At 45.1% G+C, this 19,933-nt stretch overlaps 1 protein-coding gene across 1 annotated transcript in view; it reads left to right on the forward strand.

The window, feature by feature from the left end:
* Positions 1–19,933, forward strand: part of phf14 (PHD finger protein 14) — a 204,689-nt gene that overhangs the window by 89,788 nt on the left and 94,968 nt on the right. Inside the window, exons 10-13 of the mRNA XM_056298369.1 lie at positions 529–635; positions 1,987–2,082; positions 10,895–11,001; positions 11,706–11,837. Of these exons, the coding sequence (XP_056154344.1) occupies positions 529–635; positions 1,987–2,082; positions 10,895–11,001; positions 11,706–11,837 (442 nt within the window). The remainder of the gene's footprint in view (positions 1–528; positions 636–1,986; positions 2,083–10,894; positions 11,002–11,705; positions 11,838–19,933) is intronic.

Below are 19,933 nucleotides of genomic sequence, written 5' to 3' on the forward strand. Positions count from 1 at the left end.
AGAACATCCAGACAAAAGAGGCACCTGAGAGAGGCTGAGCAAAACAAACCTGCCAGTTTTCTGCCATTAAACGTTTTCTTGGAATGCACATAAACTACATTGCAACACTCATTGTGTTCTAGAAAAACACATTTACCATCTTTTGATTGAAAGGGTGGAGCTAAAATGTACATGTGGTGTTAGAGTAAGGATGCTGATCAGGATACCTGGACACCAACATTGTAGTCCAAACTGCCGCTGCACATCCTTGGCTGTGCTCATGGTTGTTAGGTTATTCCTGCATGCTGCTGGTCCGAGACAGCGTGCCAGATTCATCCAGGCGTTCAGCATGCGGTCTTGCATTAAGGCATTTCCCTCCAAATGAATGATGGTAATGCCAGATGTGGAGAAGATGGCGTACCAGTAACCTTGAGAGCACTGTGTTAATCTGCAGTAGAAGACCTATCTGCCATCGGGTCGCTCTCTGGGTGTCGCTTCCTGTATATAGATTGTGATCATGCTATTGATTTTTGTCCCATTGATATTCAGAGCGGAACATGCGGATGATCCAGATCCAGGACAACATCTCGGAGCAGAAGAACCTGAAAGACAAGCTGGAGAGCGAACAGGAAAAGCTGCACGTGGAATACAATAAAGTTAGTCACACGTAATGTTGTAAAGAACATAGCAAGCTACCTCATACGTCACCTTGAGCACCAGGTGATTTGGGTATTTGGTGTTCAGTGTCACCTGGCATCGTGTGTCTTTACCTTTATTGTTTATAAATGATACACAGGGATATACATACAAATACTTCATCAGATTAACAGGTGCTTGACTATGCAGCACCGTGATAAAACCCAAAAGGGCTTCAGTAACACTGTGCCGCCGCTCCCTCTTCATGTCTCCTTAAGCATGTGACCTCTGAGGAGGCTGCGTCGCTCCATCTGTCAGGATGTGGAGGGGAATAAAAGAGTGGAGTAAAAGTCAGAGCAGTTAATGTTGCGTTCAGTCTTCTGCCATGCGTGTTAAGCATTATTAATGGAGTGTGTGTTGCTAATTGCATCGCTTCAGTTGCTTCTACATGGCCCCCGCCTGCGAGAGACAGATGGGGGGGGGTAGTTAGGAAAAATCTGGCTCTGACTGTTACAGTTATAAAGCCAAGTGTAAGGCCTGCATATGAGAAGCATCCCTGGCATCCCTTCAGCATATCACACCTGCAGCATCCCTGATGAAGTAGAGACAGATATGTTGAGGAGTGCCACAATATTTTAGTTTCAAATCCAGTGAATATCCTTAATCTTTCTGTTCATCCCTCTCACACTATTTGATCTTACGTTGTGAGGTGACTCCTAAATATCTCAATACTAAGGGGCGTCTGGGTGGCGTAGCGGTCTGTTCCGTTGCCTACCATCACAGGGATCGCTGGTTTGAATCCCCGTGTTACCTCCGGCTTGGTCAGGCATCCCTACAGACACAACTGACCATGTCGGCGGGTGGGAAGCCGGACGTGAGTATGTGTCCTGGGTGCTTTACAAGCACCTCCTCTGGTCAGTCAGGGCGCCTGTTCGGGAGGGAACTGGGGGGGAAAGCGTGATCCTCCCACGTGCTACGTCCCCCTGGTGAAACTCCTCACTGTCTGGTGAAAAGAAGCAGCTGGTGACTCCACATGTATCGGAGGAGGCAAGTGGTAGTCTGCAGCCCTCCCGGATCAACAGAGGGGGTGGAGCAGCGACCGGGATGACTCGGATGAGTTGGGTAATTGGCCGGATACAGTTAGGGAGAAAAAAGGGGGAACACCTTTTTTTTTTTTTATTGTAGACTAGTTTTGTACCCGCGACTATAGGTACACTGACACAACTGTAGAGGGCGTTGAACGTAAGATTTTTAAAATGTGTGTGTGTGTGTGTGTGTGTGTGTGTGTGTTATTTGGGGACACAAACCCTTGTGTCCTTACCTAACGTTATCTCTCCTCTCTTGCTGTAATGCTGTCTGTCTTCCATGCAGCTGTGTGAGTCTCTGGAAGAGCTGATGAGCGTCAACGGCGAGCTGAGGAGTGAAGGCCAGGCTATGTGGACTCTACTGGGGGGCATCCTGGGCCAGGTACAGTCGCCCTCTCGCCCCACACCAAGTTTTCTCCCGTCACTTTGTCTATGTGCTTCCTTCAACAGTCAGCTGAGTGAAAAGCGGGAGGTAAAAGCCTGCTGTGGGGTTATCTGGTGAGGTGTAATGATTGGGATTATCTGGTGAGGTGTAGTAATGATTTGGGGTTATCTGGTGAGGTGTAGTAATGATTTGGGGTTATCTGTTGAGGTGTAGTAAATATGTGGGGTTATCTGGTGAGGTGTAGTAATGATTTGGGATTATCTGGTGGGGTATAATAATGATTTGGGATTATCTGGTGAGGTGTAGTAATTATTTGGGATTATCTGGTAAAGTGTAGTAATGATTTGGGGTTATCTGGTGAGGTGTAGTAATGATTTGGGATTATCTGATGAGGTGTAGTAATGATTTGGGATTATCTGGTGAGGCGTAGTAATGATTTGGGGTTATCTGGTGAGGTGTAGTAATGATTTGGGATTATCTGGTGAGGCGTAGTAATGATTTAGGATTATATGGTGAGGTGTAGTAATGATTTGGGATTATCTGGTGAGGCGTAGTAATGATTTGGGATTATCTGGTGAGGCGTAGTAATGATTTAGGATTATATGGTGAGGTGTAGTAATGATTTGGGGTTATCTGGTGAGGTGTAGTAATGATTTGGGATTATCTGGTGAGGCGTAGTAATGATTTAGGATTATCTGGTGAGGTGTAGTAATGATTTGGGATTATCTGGTGAGGCGTAGTAATGATTTAGGATTATATGGTGAGGTGTAGTAATGATTTGGGGTTATCTGGTGAGGTGTAGTAATGATTTGGGATTATCTGGTGAGGCGTAGTAATGATTTGGGATTATCTGGTGAGGCGTAGTAATGATTTAGGATTATCTGGTGAGGTGTAGTAATGATTTGGGATTATCTGGTGAGGCGTAGTAATGATTTGGGATTATCTGGTGAGGTGTAGTAATGATTTGGGATTATCTGGTGAGGTGTAGTAATGATTTGTGATTATCTGGTAAAGTGTAGTAATGATTTGGGATTATCTGGTGAGGTGTAGTAATGATTTGGGATTATCTGGTGAGGCGTAGTAATGATTTGGGATTATCTGGTGAGGTGTAGTAATGATTTGGGATTATCTGGTGAGGTGTAGTAATGATTTGTGATTATCTGGTAAAGTGTAGTAATGATTTGGGATTATCTGGTGAGGTGTAGTAATGATTAGTGAGCCAGGGATCCACATCACCAGAGACACCCACATGGCTCACGGTGGGGTAACGTCGCGGTCTGAAATAAACCTGCTGTTTGTAAAAACCCTTTCATTTGCACTAACTGATTGACCTGTCAGTTGCCATGAAGTCAGACCTGACTGTGAAGGTAAAAGCCGTCTCCCACTTCTCGCTGCCATGGCAACCGCATCACCAAGATGTGTCATTGTGGTTGATGGATCATTTAATGAATGCGAATTGCAATCTGTAGAAAAAGCTCTGTGAGATCTTTCTCTTTGTTTTTTTTTTATGTAGGAGATTGTTTTGGGGAAACTTTGAGCTTCCCTCTGACAAAGAAATCCTTTACATCCTTAACTGTGAGCAACTATGTATAAGTTGTATGTATAATTTTATGTGTCGCCTGGATGTGTTCGAGAACTGCATGATAGTCTCCAACCAACCCTACAAAAAGCTGCTATCGGTTCACATCCAGACTTCAAAAGCACTGGCGAGACAGCCTGTATCTGTTGTGAACTGACTGTGTTGTATGGTGCGTGCGTGGACGCCTCACATGTTTTGTGTGTGTGTGTGTGTGTGTGTATGTATGTATGTGTGTGTGTGCGCGCGCGTGCACGTGTGGATGTGCATGTGCGTGCTCGTGAAGTGTAGGGGTGTCATGTAGGTCTAAATTTATTTTTTAAATGGTATGGTTTAATTTTATTGTATTGTTGCTTGTATGCTATGGACCGGCTGTGTCCAAAATAAAGATTATTGTTATTATTATTATTATTATTAACTAAACCAATCCACAGTCATGCAGATTAAAAAAGTACCGTCAAGTCTTGCAGAGGTCGGTTCATCTTGCCTGCTGAAAGAATAATAGTGTTCACTCTGCAGCTGAATTGTTGAGCACGGTCTTCTTTTCATCCCTAATGTAAATGCAATTACTCTTACAAGTGGAGAGGATGGGTTGTCTCTCTTAGCATGGTTATACAGTCACCATAACACAGAACAAGCCACAGACAGGTGCTGTATGACTTAGCATGGTTATACAGTCACCATAACACAGAACAAGCCACAGACAGGTGCTGTATGACTTAGCATGGTTATACAGTCACCATAAGACAGAAGAAGTAATAGACAGGTGCTGTATGTATTAGCATGGTTATACAGTCACCATAAGACAGAAGAAGTCACAGACAGGTGCTGTATGTCTTAGCATGGTTATACAGTCACCATAAGACAGAACAAGCCACAGACAGGTGCTGTATGTCTTAGCATGGTTATACAGTCACCATAAGACAGAAGAAGCCACAGACAGGTGCTGTATGTCTTAGCATGGTTATACAGTCACCATAACACAGAAGAAGTCACAGACAGGTGCTGTATGTCTTAGCAGGGTTATACAGTCACCATAACACAGAAGAAGTCACAGACAGGTGCTGTATGTCTTAGCATGGTTATACAGTCACCATAAGACAGAAGAAGCCACAGACAGGTGCTGTATGTCTTAGCATGGTTATACAGTCACCATAAGACAGAATATGCCACAGACAGGTGCTGTATGTCTTAGCATGGTTATACAGTCACCATAAGACAGAAGAAGTCACAGACAGGTGCTGTATGTCTTAGCATGGTTATACAGTCACCATAAGACAGAAGAAGTCACAGACAGGTGTTGTATGTCTTAGCATGGTTATACAGTCACCATAAGACAGAAGAAGTCACAGACAGGTGTTGTATGTCTTAGCATGGTTATACAGTCACCATAAGAAAGAAGAATTCTTAGACAGGTGCTGTATGTCTTAGCAGGGTTATACAGTCACCATAAGACAGAAGAGGTCACAGACAGGTGCTGTATGTCTTAGCATGGTTATACAGTCACCATAAGACAGAAGAAGTCACAGACAGGTGCTGTATGTCTTAGCATGGTTATACAGTCACCATAAGACAGAACAAGTCACAGACAGGTGCTGTATGTCTTAGCATGGTTATACAGTCACCATAAGACAGAAGAAGCCACAGACAGGTGCTGTATGTCTTAGCATGGTTATACAGTCACCATAAGACAGAATATGCCACAGACAGGTGCTGTATGTCTTAGCATGGTTATAGAGTCACCATAAGACAGAAGAAGTCACAGACAGGTGCTGTATGTCTTAGCATGGTTATACAGTCACCATAAGACAGAACAAGCCACAGACAGGTGCTGTATGTCTTAGCATGGTTATAGAGTCACCATAAGAAGGAAGAAGTCACAGACAGGTGTTGTATGTCTTAGCATGGTTATACAGTCACCATAAGACAGAAGAAGCCACAGACAGGTGCTGTATGTCTTAGCATGGTTATACAGTCACCATAAGACAGAAGAAGCCACAGACAGGTGCTGTATGTCTTAGCATGGTTATACAGTCACCATAAGACAGAATATGCCACAGACAGGTGCTGTATGTCTTAGCATGGTTATACAGTCACCATAAGACAGAAGAAGTCACAGACAGGTGCTGTATGTCTTAGCATGGTTATACAGTCACCATAACACAGAACAAGCCACAGACAGGTGCTGTATGTCTTAGCATGGTTATACAGTCATCATAAGACAGAAGAAGCCAGACAGGTGTTGTATGTATTAGCATGGTTATACAGTCACCATAAGACAGAAGAAGCCACAGACAGGTGCTGTATGTCTTAGCATGGTTATACAGTCACCATAAGACAGAAGAAGTCACAGACAGGTGTTGTATGTCTTAGCATGGTTATACAGTCACCATAAGACAGAAGAATTCTTAGACAGGTGCTGTATGTCTTAGCATAGTTATACAGTCACCATAAGACAGAAGAAGCCACAGACAGGTGCTGTATGTCTTAGCATGGTTATACAGTCACCATAAGACAGAAGAAGCCACAGACAGGTGTTGTATGTCTTAGCATGTTTATACAGTCACCATAAGACAGAAGAAGTCACAGACAGGTGTTGTATGTCTTAGCATGTTTATACAGTCACCATAAGACAGAACAAGCCACAGACAGGTGCTGTATGTCTTAGCATGGTTATACAGTCACCATAAGACAGAAGAAGTCACAGACAGGTGCTGTATGTCTTAGCATGGTTATACAGTCACCATAAGACAGAACAAGCCACAGACAGGTCTTGTATGTCTTAGCATGGTTATACAGTCAACATAAGACAGAAGAAGTCACAGACAGGTGCTGTATGTCTTAGCATGGTTATACAGTCACCATAAGACAGAACAAGCCACAGACAGGTGCTGTATGTCTTAGCATGGTTATACAGTCACCATAAGACAGAAGAAGTCACAGACAGGTGCTGTATGTCTTAGCATGGTTATACAGTCACCATAAGACAGAAGAAGTCACAGATAGGTGCTGTATGTCTTAGCATGGTTATACAGTCACCATAAGACAGAACAAGCCACAGACAGGTGCTGTATGTCTTAGCATGGTTATACAGTCACCATAAGACAGAAGAAGTCACAGACAGGTGCTGTATGTCTTAGCATGGTTATACAGTCACCATAAGACAGAACAAGCCACAGACAGGTCTTGTATGTCTTAGCATGGTTATACAGTCAACATAAGACAGAAGAAGTCACAGACAGGTGCTGTATGTCTTAGCATGGTTATACAGTCACCATAAGACAGAAGAAGCCACAGACAGGTGTTGTATGTCTTAGCATGGTTATACAGTCACCATAACACAGAAGAAGTCACAGACAGGTGCTGTATGTCTTAGCATGGTTATACAGTCACCATAAGACAGAAGAAGTCTCGGACAGGTGCTGTATGTCTTAGCATGGTTATACAGTCACCATAAGACAGAAGAAGTCACAGACAGGTGCTGTATGTCTTAGCATGGTTATACAGTCACCATAAGACAGACGAAGTCACAGACAGGTGCTGTATGTCTTAGCATGGTTATACAGTCACCATAAGACAGAAGAAGTCACAGACAGGTGTTGTATGTCTTAGCATGGTTACAGGCACAATAACACAGAAGAAGTCACAGACAGGTGCTGTATGTCTTAGCATGGTTATACAGTCACCATAAGACAGAAGAAGTCACAGACAGGTGCTGTATGGCTTAGCATGGTTATACAGTCACCATAAGACAGAAGAAGTCACAGACTGGTGCTGTATGGCTTAGCATGGTTATACAGTCACCATAAGACAGAAGAAGTCACAGACAGGTGCTGTATGTCTTAGCATGGTTATACAGTCACCATAAGACAGAAGAAGTCACAGACAGGAGCTGTAGGTAGTAGTTCCGGCCTGATGAGGCGGTGGCATACTGGAAATGACCTTGAGCTTACTGAACTCGGAGGTATTTTGTGTTCATGCGGTCTGTACAGTAAATGTGTATGTTGTCAGTGTGGACATGTGGTTTCCGGTCTCTGCATCGTCAGCGGCGTAATCCTACTAGCAGAGGAGCAGTGAGGTGAGCAGGGCTCCTGACAGTGGATAGGGAGCAGAGCTATGTGGCGTGAAGGGCACTTGGGAGTTGGAATTCTGGAGGTTAGCTCTGAAGCAGGCCCACCATCTTCTCCCTTTTTGCAACTGCTTCCGGTGTGGGGTGATGGCGGCGCGAATTCACGTTTGCCGCGGCCTCACCCAGTACCGTCCATGCAGTGTCTTTGTCCACGTCTGCGTCTAAGTTTTATCTTTGTTTGATGGCTGGGAGAGCTGGCGCTAGATCAGCTGAGAGAGCGGGGCAGGCTAAGCTAACTGCTAGCCCATGCAGACCGGCTGTTCCGACAGTCATCCTGGCTGGCGTTCGTTCCCTCAGACAATGATGTTTTGTGTTGTTTTTTTTGTTTTTTTTAGTTTGGATGTGTGTTAGTTTGGACATGTGTGTTAGTTTGGATGTGTGTGTTAGTTCGGACATGTGTGTTCTTGTAGTTTTGGCTGTGTTGTTGTATTTGTGTGTACTGCTGTAGGCTAGGGGAAACAGCATTTTGTTTCGTTTCATGTGCACAAGTGCATGTAGTGAAAAGACAAATAAAGTGCTGCTGACTGCTGACCTGCGGTTGTTGTGAAGGACGCAGCCTCGTGTCGCACACTGCAGCTGTACACAGCAGTGTTACCAGACTCATGCTGCGAGTCTGCCTTACTCTCAACTTGGCATGCTGGCGTTTCCCAGCTATCGCACTCAGCGGTGTCATGATTCTAGAGAGTAGAAGATGGCGCTAACTCGGCGACTTTACGGAAAGTTATTTGTGGTACATGTAACACCCCCACCCCGCTGCCCTGAGCTGATATTTGTGGTACATGTAACCCCCCCCCCCCCCCGGTGCCTTGAGGCGCATGTGTAATGAGTCCTTTAGAAATCCATCTGTGTAAGCAGCTAGCTGCATGCATAAAGGCTTGATTAAAGGTGTGGTTGCTGAGGGTGTGGGTCGTGCAGATAAATGGCGGAGTGATGTTAAGGGGGATGGAAGGCAGTGCGATGGACGACGACTAGAGGGAGGGTGGCGGTGAATCTGCAATGACCACCATAAATCACCTCATTAGAAACATGCAAGGTTTAAGTAGCAACATCAGTCACGGCAACATTCGCTTTGTGTCATCTATCCACCACATGTTCATGTCCTATCTGTCATCCTGCCTGTGCATCACCACACGTTACTGATGTCCCCCAGGGGGCGGTCCTCCCTCAGCCCACACTCAGTTCCCTTCTGCCCTGGCAGATCAGAACCCGAACCCAGGAGGAAAACAGGCGACTCCCACACCCAAACTGCACACACCTTCAACTTTTAAACCTCTGTTTGGGATCGATGCTGTGGCTGTTTTGACACAAGTTGTGTTTGAAATGCCAGTTGACACTATATACAATCAAATGTATTGTCTGATGTTGTGTTTTGGGGGGGGGGTTTTTTCCCCCGTTTTTCTTCCCAATTGTACTTGGCCAATAGCCCCACTCTTCTGAGCCGTCCCGGTCTCTGCTCCACCCCCTCTGCCGATCCGGGGAGGGCTGCAGACTACCACAAGCCTCCTCCCATACATGTGGAGTCACCAGCCGCTTCTTTTCACCTGACAGTGAGGAGTTTCACCAGGGGGACGCAGCACATGGGAGGATCACGCTATTCCTCCCAGTTCCCCCTCCCCCCTGAACAGGCGCCTCGACCGACCAGAGGAGGCGCTAGTGCAGCGACCAGGACACATCCCCACATCCGGCTTCCCACCCGCAGACACGGCCAATTGTGTCTGTAGGGACGCCCGACCAAGCTGGAGGTAACACGGGGATTCAAACTGGCGATCCCCGTGTTGGTAGGCAGCGGACGAGACCGCCATGCTACCCGGTTGCCCCGTTTGATATTGTTAATAGTATCCGGAAAAACCCAAATCAAAAAGTACCTCTGTCAGAGTTTCTCCTTGAGGTGTGGCACTACTGTGACCCATTCCAGGGTTCTTTATACTCTGCCCATAGACCCCCCCCCCCACACACACACCACCACCAGCACCAACCCCCATACCTCCAGCACCATCTGCGTTACTGACTGAGGGAGTTAGTTGGCTTGTCTGTGCAGCTGCCTGTTTTAATGACCCACACCTGAAACGTCACCGGTCTGATACCCGGTGATGATGTCGTACTACGTGATGGAGATACTTTGACTAGTGCCCTGGATTCAAGGGGACTGCAGCCCACAATAAAGAGATAGCCTCAGCAACCTCCTGGGCACTGTAGCCCTGACCCCCATCTATCAGCCCCCCCCCCCCCCCCCCCCCCGCAGGGACACGGCGTTGGAGCCACAAGCAGACCAAGCAGGCTCAGATTAGCGCCACCTCAGGGAAAAGCTCATCTGTTTCAGTCCCTATGAGATAACGTTTCTAATTAACCCACATGGCAGCAATGCATCCTGGATCCAGGAACGAAAAACCTGCCTGCCGCCTTCTGCTGTTCCCCTGCCACCTACAATAGGGTCCTTCTGCCTCCGTGGACAGATGCCATCCTCCTCTGGCACGCTGGCAAAGCTCCTCCGAGGGAGTTTCGTACTGTAGCGTTTTCTTGACTTGAGCGGGTTTCACCGAAGGAATGTTTCTAGACAGGGTATACCAGGTAATGTTTGGACATGTTACTTTAAAAATAAATCCACACCGTCTGGGTGTCTGGGTGGTGTAGTGGTCTATTCCGTTGCCTACCAACATGGGGATCTCCGGTTTGAATCCCTGTGTTACCTCTGCCTTGGTCGGGCGTCCCTACAGACACAATTGGCTGTGCCTATGGATGGGAAGCCGGATGTGGGTATGTGTCCTGGTCGCTGCACTAGCGCCTCCTCTGGTCGGTCGGGGCGCCTGTTCAGGGGGGAGGGGGAACTGGAGGGAATAGCGTGATCATCCCACGCGCTACGTCCCCCTGGTGAAACTCCTCACTGTCAGGTGAAAAGAAGCGGCTGGTGACTCCACATGTATCGGAGGGGGCATGTGGTAGTCTGCAGCCCTCCCCGGATCAGCAGAGGGGGTGGAGCAGCGACTGAGTGGGGTAATTAGCCAGCTACAATTGGGGAGAAAAAAAGGGGAGGGGTGAAATAAAAAATAAGTCCAGACTGTCGTTGACAGCTTGCTTGTCTTTGTTTCTCTTTGAACTCTTGTTAGAAGCTGAATGCTCCAGCTGTTTTAAAAGCACCCAAAGAGAGGAAGCCCAGCAAAAAGGAGGGCGGAGCCCCAGGGAAGTCATCCAGTTTACCAGCAGTCCTCTACAGGTGAGACAAACCTCTGAGGACCTGCTGCAGTTTACCAGCAGTCCTCTACAGGTGAGACAAACCTCTGAGGACCTGCTGCAGTTCACCAGCAGTCCTCTACAGGTGAGACAAACCTCTGAGGACCTGCTGCAGTTTACCAGCAGTCCTCTACAGGTGAGACAAACCTCTGAGGACCTGCTGCAGTTTACCAGCAGTCCTCTACAGGTGAGACAAACCTCTGAGGACATGCTGCAGTTTACCAGCAGTCCTCTACAGGTGAGACAAACCTCTGAGGACCTGCTGCAGTTCACCAGCAGTCCTCTACAGGTGAGACAAACCTCTGAGGACCTGCTGCAGTTTACCAGCAGTCCTCTACAGGTGAGCAGAAGCCCTCTGAGCACATGCTGCAGGGAAAATGGCAAAGTAAAGTGTGAGAAAGTGGGCTGCTGCTATTTGATCTGTTGTGTACTGCTGTTTGTATCAAATGAGTCAAGTCAAGTTTACTTGTATAGCCCAAACTCAAAAGGCAATCCCGGAGGTCTTCACAGTCAGTACAGTATGCAACAATACAAAACATAAAATAGGTAAACAGAAGGAGATGTGGTCCATGTTTTAGAGTGTATGTATATTCTGTGCCTCACCATGTGTTGGTGTTTTTAGTGCCACTGTTTATGTACACATTTGGGCATGTTGATTCTGATATTTTCGTTGCTGTTGTCCAACAGTTGTGGGATCTGTAAGAAGAACCAGGACCAGCACCTGCTGCTGCTCTGTGACACCTGTAAGCTGTACTACCACCTGGGCTGCCTGGAGCCTCCGCTCACACGCATGCCCAAGAAGACCAAGAACAGCTACTGGTAAGAAACTGCTGCGTGCACACCGAGGGAGAAGGGGGAGGTACACTGAACCTGTTTCATAAGGGTGGGGGTACCCACAGTCAGGTGAGACTGAAGAGGTCACATGACCGATTAAATCTGTCAGTAAACCCGGTGCCCAGACGAACTGATTCGCCTTTCTGGGAGTTCCTTACCTGCATTACTGAGCATGCATACAGACACGGTTCTGAATTATTCAAAATAAATTCCTCGAGTTTTGAATTTTAATTGACAGATTGTGTTTAGTAGAACAATAAAACTGCAACATAATATTGTTTGATTTTAATTTAGTATTACTTTTATTTAGCAAGAAAAATTTTTCACTTCAGTGACTGTCCTTTAGTTCATATTGTTAGAAACTTAACTCGGGATAAGTTGGGATCTGCTTCTGGTGTGGGAAGATGGCGGTGCGAACTTCGGTTTGCATAGTAACGTTATGCAATGCAACCCATAGTAGAACCCAGAGTAGAACCCATAGCAGAACCCATCCTACATGTGTGAGTATCTTTTATAATCCAGAAGTTGGTGATGACTGTACAGGGCTTGAATATGTTTGCAAGGCGGTGTAGGTTTGCACGACATGGAGTCTGACTCCGGTTTCATGGCTCTGTCAGTGTTTATATACGCACCAGTCAACCAAAACATTAAAACCCCCTTGAGACCACTGCCATCAGGGCAAACCATTGCCGTGAGGGGGTGTACTGGGTCTCATTGTGGTACGTGTCAAAGTAACGTCCAATTGAATGCCAGGACCCAGCACAGCATTAGCCACAGCATCACACTGCCTCTGCCAGCTTGCCTTCTTCCCATAGTGCATCCTGGTGCCATCTCTCCCCCAGGTTAGCGACACACACACCCGGCCGTCCACATGATGTAAAAGAAAACGTTACTCATCAGACCATGCCACCTTCTTCCACTGCTCCATGGTCCAGTTCTGACGCTCACGTGCCCATTGTAGGTGCTTTCAGTGGTGGACAGGGGTCATCATGGGCACTGTGACCATCTGCAGCTATGCAGCCCCATACACAGCAAGCTGTGATGCACTGTGTGTCCTGACACCTGTCTGTCATAGCCAGCATGATCTTTTTCAGCAATTTGAGCTACAGTAACTTTTCTGTGGGATCGGAACAGACGGGCTAGCCTTCACTCCCCACTTGTATCAATGAGTCTTGGGCACCCATGATCCTGTCACCGGTTCAATGGGTGTCCGTCCTTGGACCACTCTCGGTATGTACTGACCACTGCATACCGGGAACACCCCACAACACCTGTCATATTGGAGATGCTCTGATCCAGTCGTCTATCCATCACAACTTGGTCCTTGTCAGTGACGCTCAGATCCTTATGCTTGCCCATTTTTCCTGCTTCCAACACATCAACTTCAACACCTGACTGTTCACTTGCTACCCAATATACCCCGCCCCCCCTTGACAGGTGCCATGGTACTATAGTTGTGATGAGATAATGTTATTCACTGTACATGTCAGTGGTTTTAATGTTTTAACTGATCAGTGTGTGTGTATATATATAGCGGTTTTTTTTGTTTTTTGTTTCCCAGAAATCGTCAATGGTGTTGATGAAAGTGGTCAACAAATGAGAAGCAGAATATTAAAATATAGATATACACTCACTGGCCACTTTATTAGGTACACCTTGCTAGTACCGGGTTGGACCCCCTTTTGCCTTCAGAACTGCCTTAATCCTTCGTGGCATAGATTCAACAAGGTACTGGAAACATTCCTCAGAGAGTTTGGTCCATATTGACATGATAGCCTCACGCAGTTGCTGCAGATTTCTCGGCTGCACATCCATGATGCGAATCTCCCGGTCGACCACATCCCAAAGGTGCTCTATTGGATTTAGATCTGGTGACTGTGGAGGCCATTTGAGTACAGTGAACTCATTGTCATGTTCAAGAAACCAGTCTGAGATGATTCGAGCTTTATGACATGGCGCGTTATCCTGCTGGAAGTAGCCATCAGAAGATGGGAACACTGTGGTCATAAAGGGATGGACATGGTCAGCAACAATACTCAGGTAGGCTGTGGCGTTGACACGATGCTCAATTGGTACTAAGGGGCCCGAAGTGTGCCAAGAAAATATCCCCCACACCATTACACCACCACCACCAGCCTGAACCGTTGATACAAGGCAGGATGGATCCATGCTTTCATGTTGTTGATGCCAAATTCTGACCCTACCATCCGAATGTAGCAGCAGAAATCGAGACTCATCAGACCAGGCAACATTTTTCCAATCTTCTATTGTCCAATTTTGGCGAGCCTGTGCGAATTGTAGCCTCAGTTTCCTGTTCTTAGCTGACAGGAGTGGCACCCGGTGTGGTCTTCTGCTGCTGTAGCCCATCTGCCTCAAGGCTCGACGTGTTGTGCGTTCAGAGATGCTCTTCTGCATACCTCGGTTGTAATGAGTGGTTATTTGAGTTACTGTTGCCTTTCTATCAGCTCGAACCAGTCTGGCCATTCTCCTCTGACCTCTGGCATCAACAAGGCATTTTCGCCCACAGAACTGCCGCTCACTGGATATTTTCTCTTTTTCGGACCATTCTCTGTAAACCCTAGAGATGGTTGTGCGTGAAAATCCCAGTAGATCAGCAGTTTCTGAAATACTCAGACCAGCCTGTCTGGCACCAACAACCATGCCACGTTCCAAGTCACTTAAATCACCTTTCTTCCCCATTCTGATGCTCGGTTTGAATTGCAGCAGATCGTCTTGACCATGTCTACATGCCTAAATGCATTGAGTTGCTGCCATGTGATTGGCTGATTAGAAATTTGCGTTAACGAGCAGTTGGACAGGTGTGCCTAATAAAGTGGCCGGTGAGTGTAGATAAGATATGATATAAGATATAGATTAATATATATATCTTAATATTCTGCTCCTCATTTGTTGATCACTTTCATCAACACCATTGACAGTTTTGGGGAGAAAAAAAATATATATAAAATCCAGTGAGTCAAGTAAATTATTTATGAGACAGTACAAGCCTGTTTCATGCCATAAGCAATCATCAGCTGTGTGTGTGTGTGTTTGTGTGTGTGTGTGTGTGTGTGTGTGTATATATATTAGTTTGCTGCTCAAAGAGCATCACTTATTTAGAGAGAGGTTGTTACTGGGGAACATTTACATTCAAATAGTCTCAGGTCACTATGAAAGGGACAAAAAGGAAACCTGACTAAGTAAATGCTCCGCTTCTTGTGTGGGAAGATGGCGGCCCAAATTCATGTTCGCAGCGGCCTCACCCAATACCGGTGTGGGAAGATGGCAGCATGAATTCAGTTGCGGCGGCCTCACCCAGTACCGTCCATTCAGTGTCTTTGTCCACATCTGCGTCTAAGTTTTCGTCTTTATTTGATGGCTGGGAGAGCTGGCGCTGGATTGGCTGGGAGAGCTTGGTCTGCTGCGCTGTGGGCCCAGGGTCCGCGGCCCTGCCTGGAGCTGCACCCGAGGAGGAAACACCGAGGGCGGTCTTACAGGACATGTCAGGGCAGGCTAGGCTAACTGCTAGCCCATGCAGACCGGCAGTTCCGACAGTCATCCTGGCTGGTGTTTGTTCCCTTAGACAGTGATTTTGTTTTGTTTTTTTTGTTTAGTTTGGATATATGTGTTCTTGTAGTTGTTGAATGTGTGTTTGTCTGTGTGTTGTACTGCTGTGGGCTGGGGGAAACGGCATTTGATTTCATTTCCTGTGTGCAAGTACATGAGGTGAAATGACAAATAAAGTGTTCCTGATTCCTAAACCAAGAAACCGTTAACAAGAACAGACTTCAGAACAGCTTCTTCCCCAAGCTGTGAGCCTGCTACACATAAACTGTCTCACACACAGCGACTCATGATGAGTAATGGCTCCTGGACTGTGTGCACCTTCCCTCCATTACTTATGGGCCGCTGCAACAGCTTTTTCAACTATGCATTACAGCCAGTCTACAGGCAGTTGCTCTGTGCTGACTTTAATTGTGAAGGCAGCTTTCTACCTGCGATGTGCACTTTATCCACTGACTCTGCAGACTGCTGCACCAGCACTGTAAGCTGTATATGACATATTATTTTTATATTGTGGTGTGCCATGTCTACCATTTCTACATTTAGACTTGTTGCTAAAAATTATGTTGCATTGGACATTCAACCATCTTTTTTCATGATGCAAACTTGTCTTGTGACAGTTAACGTCACCTCTACCAGGATCCACAGCTGTCATTTTTATGTTTTAAGAATTGACACTTGATTGTAAATCGCTCACTACATTATTTAATTTAGCCATTGTTACATTTTTACATTATGCTATGCATTTTTCCAGTATGAAAAGAATGCAATAGATGGATAAATTAAGTAATGTAGTGAGCGATTTACAATCAAGTGTAAATGCTTTGAAAAAAATAAAGCTGTGGATCCAGGTAGAGGTGAAGTTAACTGTCACAAGACTAAGTTTGCATCATGAAGGAAGGTAGTTGAATTCCCAGTGCAACAAAACATAAGCTAACATGTTCGGTGTTGTTGATGGATAATAACATTATTGAAATTAATGCAGTTTTAATGTGCAATAAAGGTATTCATGAAGCTCTTGTACTAACTTTGTTGATGGTTTTATGGTGCATATCTGGTATGAATTTTAACAATAGCAACATGTACAGTATTGTAATCATACAGGAACACATTTCAGGTTTTGCCAGAACTTGTAATTACAATGTTACAAGTACATGTAGCAGACACTTTTATCCAAAGTGACATACATCTGAGAGTTAATACAACACAAGCAATGATCTAGTCAGGAGACAACAATGCAAGTAAGTGCCAAAAAACTAGGTTCAAGTCTGATAGGACATACGTGTCAACAGGCAGTTCATAAAGGCAAAGCATGGAATCATTTTTTTTCTCTCTTTTGTATTTCTATCAATACCATCAGGTGTGGAGGTGTTTGTGAAAGAGCTGGGTCTTTAGCTTCTTCTGAAAGATGGAGAGTGACTCAGCAGATCGAATGGAGTTTGGAACTACAGAAGAGAAGAATCTGGCTGGTGACTTAGGGTCCCATTGTGGCGGAAGTGCCAGGCGCCTTTCATTACCAGAGTGTAGTGAGCAGGACTGAGTGTAAACCTGAATGAGGGAGTTCAGGTAGGCGGGAGTGGTTTTAGTTGCTGTTTTGTAAGCGAGCATCAAGTTTTTGAATTTGATGCGGACAGCTACTTGGAGCCAGTGGAGGGTTATGAACATGTGCTGTTTTGAGTTGGTTGAAGACCAGACATGCCGCTGCATTTTGGATCATTTGCAGAGGTTGGAAAGTGCATGCAGGGAGACCTGCCAGTAAGGAGTTGCAGTAGTCAATGCATGATATAACAAGAGTCTGTACCAGGAGTTGTACTGCATGCTCAGACAGGTAGGGTCTAATTTTCCTGATGTTGTACAGGGCAAATGGGCAAAACTGAGCAATCGAGGCCACGTGAACCTTAAAGGTTAGTTGGTCATCAATCATGACACCCAGGTTTCGGGCAGACTTTGTGGGCATGAGTTGGGTTGATCCGAGCTAGATATTGATCTGTTGTTGTAAGGATGAACTGTCTGAGATGACAAGGAGCTCAGTCTTAGATAGGTTAAGCTGAAAGTGGCGTTCTTTCATCCATGCAGAGATATTAGCAAGGCATGATGATGTCCATGCCGAGACTGTGAGGTCATCTGGCAGGAATGATAGAAAGAGCTGGGTATCGTCAGCATGGCTATGATAAGAAAAACCATGGGAGTGGATGATTGCACCAAGTGAGGTGGTATATATTGAGAACAGAAGGGGACCGAGCACTGACCCTTGAGGCACCCCTGTGGATAAGCCATGTGGTTTGGACACTTCTTCCCCCCAAGATACTCTAAAAATCCCCCTGAGAGGTAGGACATGAACCAGTGGAAGACAGATCCTAAGATACCAAGCTCAGTGAGTATTGAGAGGAGGATTTGGTGGTTAACTGTGTCAAAGGCAGCAGACAGATCTAGGAGCAATAAAGCTGAGGACTGACCAGCAGCTCTAGCCAAACGCAGTGATTCCATTACCGACAGGAGTGCAGTCTTGGTACAGTGACCCCGCTTAAAGCCAGACTGATTCAGATCATACAGATTGTTTTCAGAAAGGAATTCAGAGACTTGGTTAAGGACTGTGCGTTCAAGTATTTTTGATTGAAAGGGTAGGAGTGAAACAGGCCTGTACTGCTATGTATTAATTTTCCTGCATCTGTATAGATATATATATATATATATATATATATATATATATATATATATATGCGTACATAAACAAACAACCTAAATATTTACAAATACATAAATACAAAAATACATACATACATACATACATACATACATGCATACATACATGCATACATGCATACATGCATACATACATACATACATACATACATACATACACTACCGTTCAAAAGTTTGGGATCACCCAAACAATTTCGTGTTTTCCATGAAAAGTCACACTTATTCACCACCATATGTTGTGAAATGAATAGAAAATAGAGTCAAGACATTGACAAGGTTAGAAATAATGATTTGTATTTGAAATAAGATTTTTTTTACATCAAACTTTGCTTTCGTCAAAGAATCCTCCATTTGCAGCAATTACAGCATTGCAGACCTTTGGCATTCTAGCTGTTAATTTGTTGAGGTAATCTGGAGAAATTGCACCCCACGCTTCCAGAAGCAGCTCCCACAAGTTGGATTGGTTGGATGGGCACTTCTTTGAGCAGATTGAGTTTCTGGAGCATCACATTTGTGGGGTCAATTAAACGCTCAAAATGGCCAGAAAAAGAGAACTTTCATCTGAAACTCGACAGTCTATTCTTGTTCTTAGAAATGAAGGCTATTCCATGTGAGAAATTGCTAAGAAATTGAAGATTTCCTACACCGGTGTGTACTACTCCCTTCAGAGGACAGCACAAACAGGCTCTAACAGGTACTATTTAATGAAGATGCCAGTTGGGGACCTGTGAGGCGTCTGTTTCTCAAACTAGAGACTCTAATGTACTTATCTTCTTGCTCAGTTGTGCAACGCGGCCTCCCACTTCTTTTTCTACTCTGGTTAGAGCCTGTTTGTGCTGTCCTCTGAAGGGAGTAGTACACACCGGTGTAGGAAATCTTCAATTTCTTAGCAATTTCTCGCATGGAATAGCCTTCATTTCTAAGAACAAGAATAGACTGTCGAGTTTCAGATGAAAGTTCTCTTTTTCTGGCCATTTTGAGCGTTTAATTGACCCCACAAATGTGATGCTCCAGAAACTCAATCTGCTCAAAGAAGTGCCCATCCAACCAATCCAACTTGTGGGAGCTGCTTCTGGAAGCGTGGGGTGCAATTTCTCCAGATTACCTCAACAAATTAACAGCTAGAATGCCAAAGGTCTGCAATGCTGTAATCGCTGCAAATGGAGGATTCTTTGACGAAAGCAAAGTTTGATGTAAAAAAAATCTTATTTCAAATACAAATCATTATTTCTAACCTTGTCAATGTCTTGACTCTATTTTCTATTCATTTCACAACATATGGTGGTGAATAAGTGTGACTTTTCATGGAAAACACAAAATTGTTTGGGTGATCCCAAACTTTTGAACGGTAGTGTACATACATACATACATACATACATACATACATACATACATACATACATACATACATACATACATAATCGAATACATAAATGCATAGATAGATATAGCGCTTCCACATTGGCTTCACCTTTTATACCCGGAAGCTATGTCCACTTCTTTTACAGTCTTATACTTCTTTTATACAGTCTTATACCTCTTTCATACAGTCTATGATATTGATATTGATGCATAGACATTACTTTTGGTCGGCGACACCCATGGTCAGAACACTGGCTGTTAGTCCCAGAGAGTGGGCACAAAAAGAACAGTCACTAACGGGAATAGCTAATAAAATCATTCTATGACATACTTAAACATGCAGAAAAACCCAGTTAACCACCCACAAAATAGTACATCTTTTGCTTATTTCTGATGCTCAGTTCTCCTGTCACACCACTATGTTATATTGGAACTATTTTTTTTCTGTTCAG

Source organism: Lampris incognitus, chromosome 18, assembly GCF_029633865.1.
Source record: "Lampris incognitus isolate fLamInc1 chromosome 18, fLamInc1.hap2, whole genome shotgun sequence".
Taxonomy (NCBI): domain Eukaryota; kingdom Metazoa; phylum Chordata; class Actinopteri; order Lampriformes; family Lampridae; genus Lampris; species Lampris incognitus.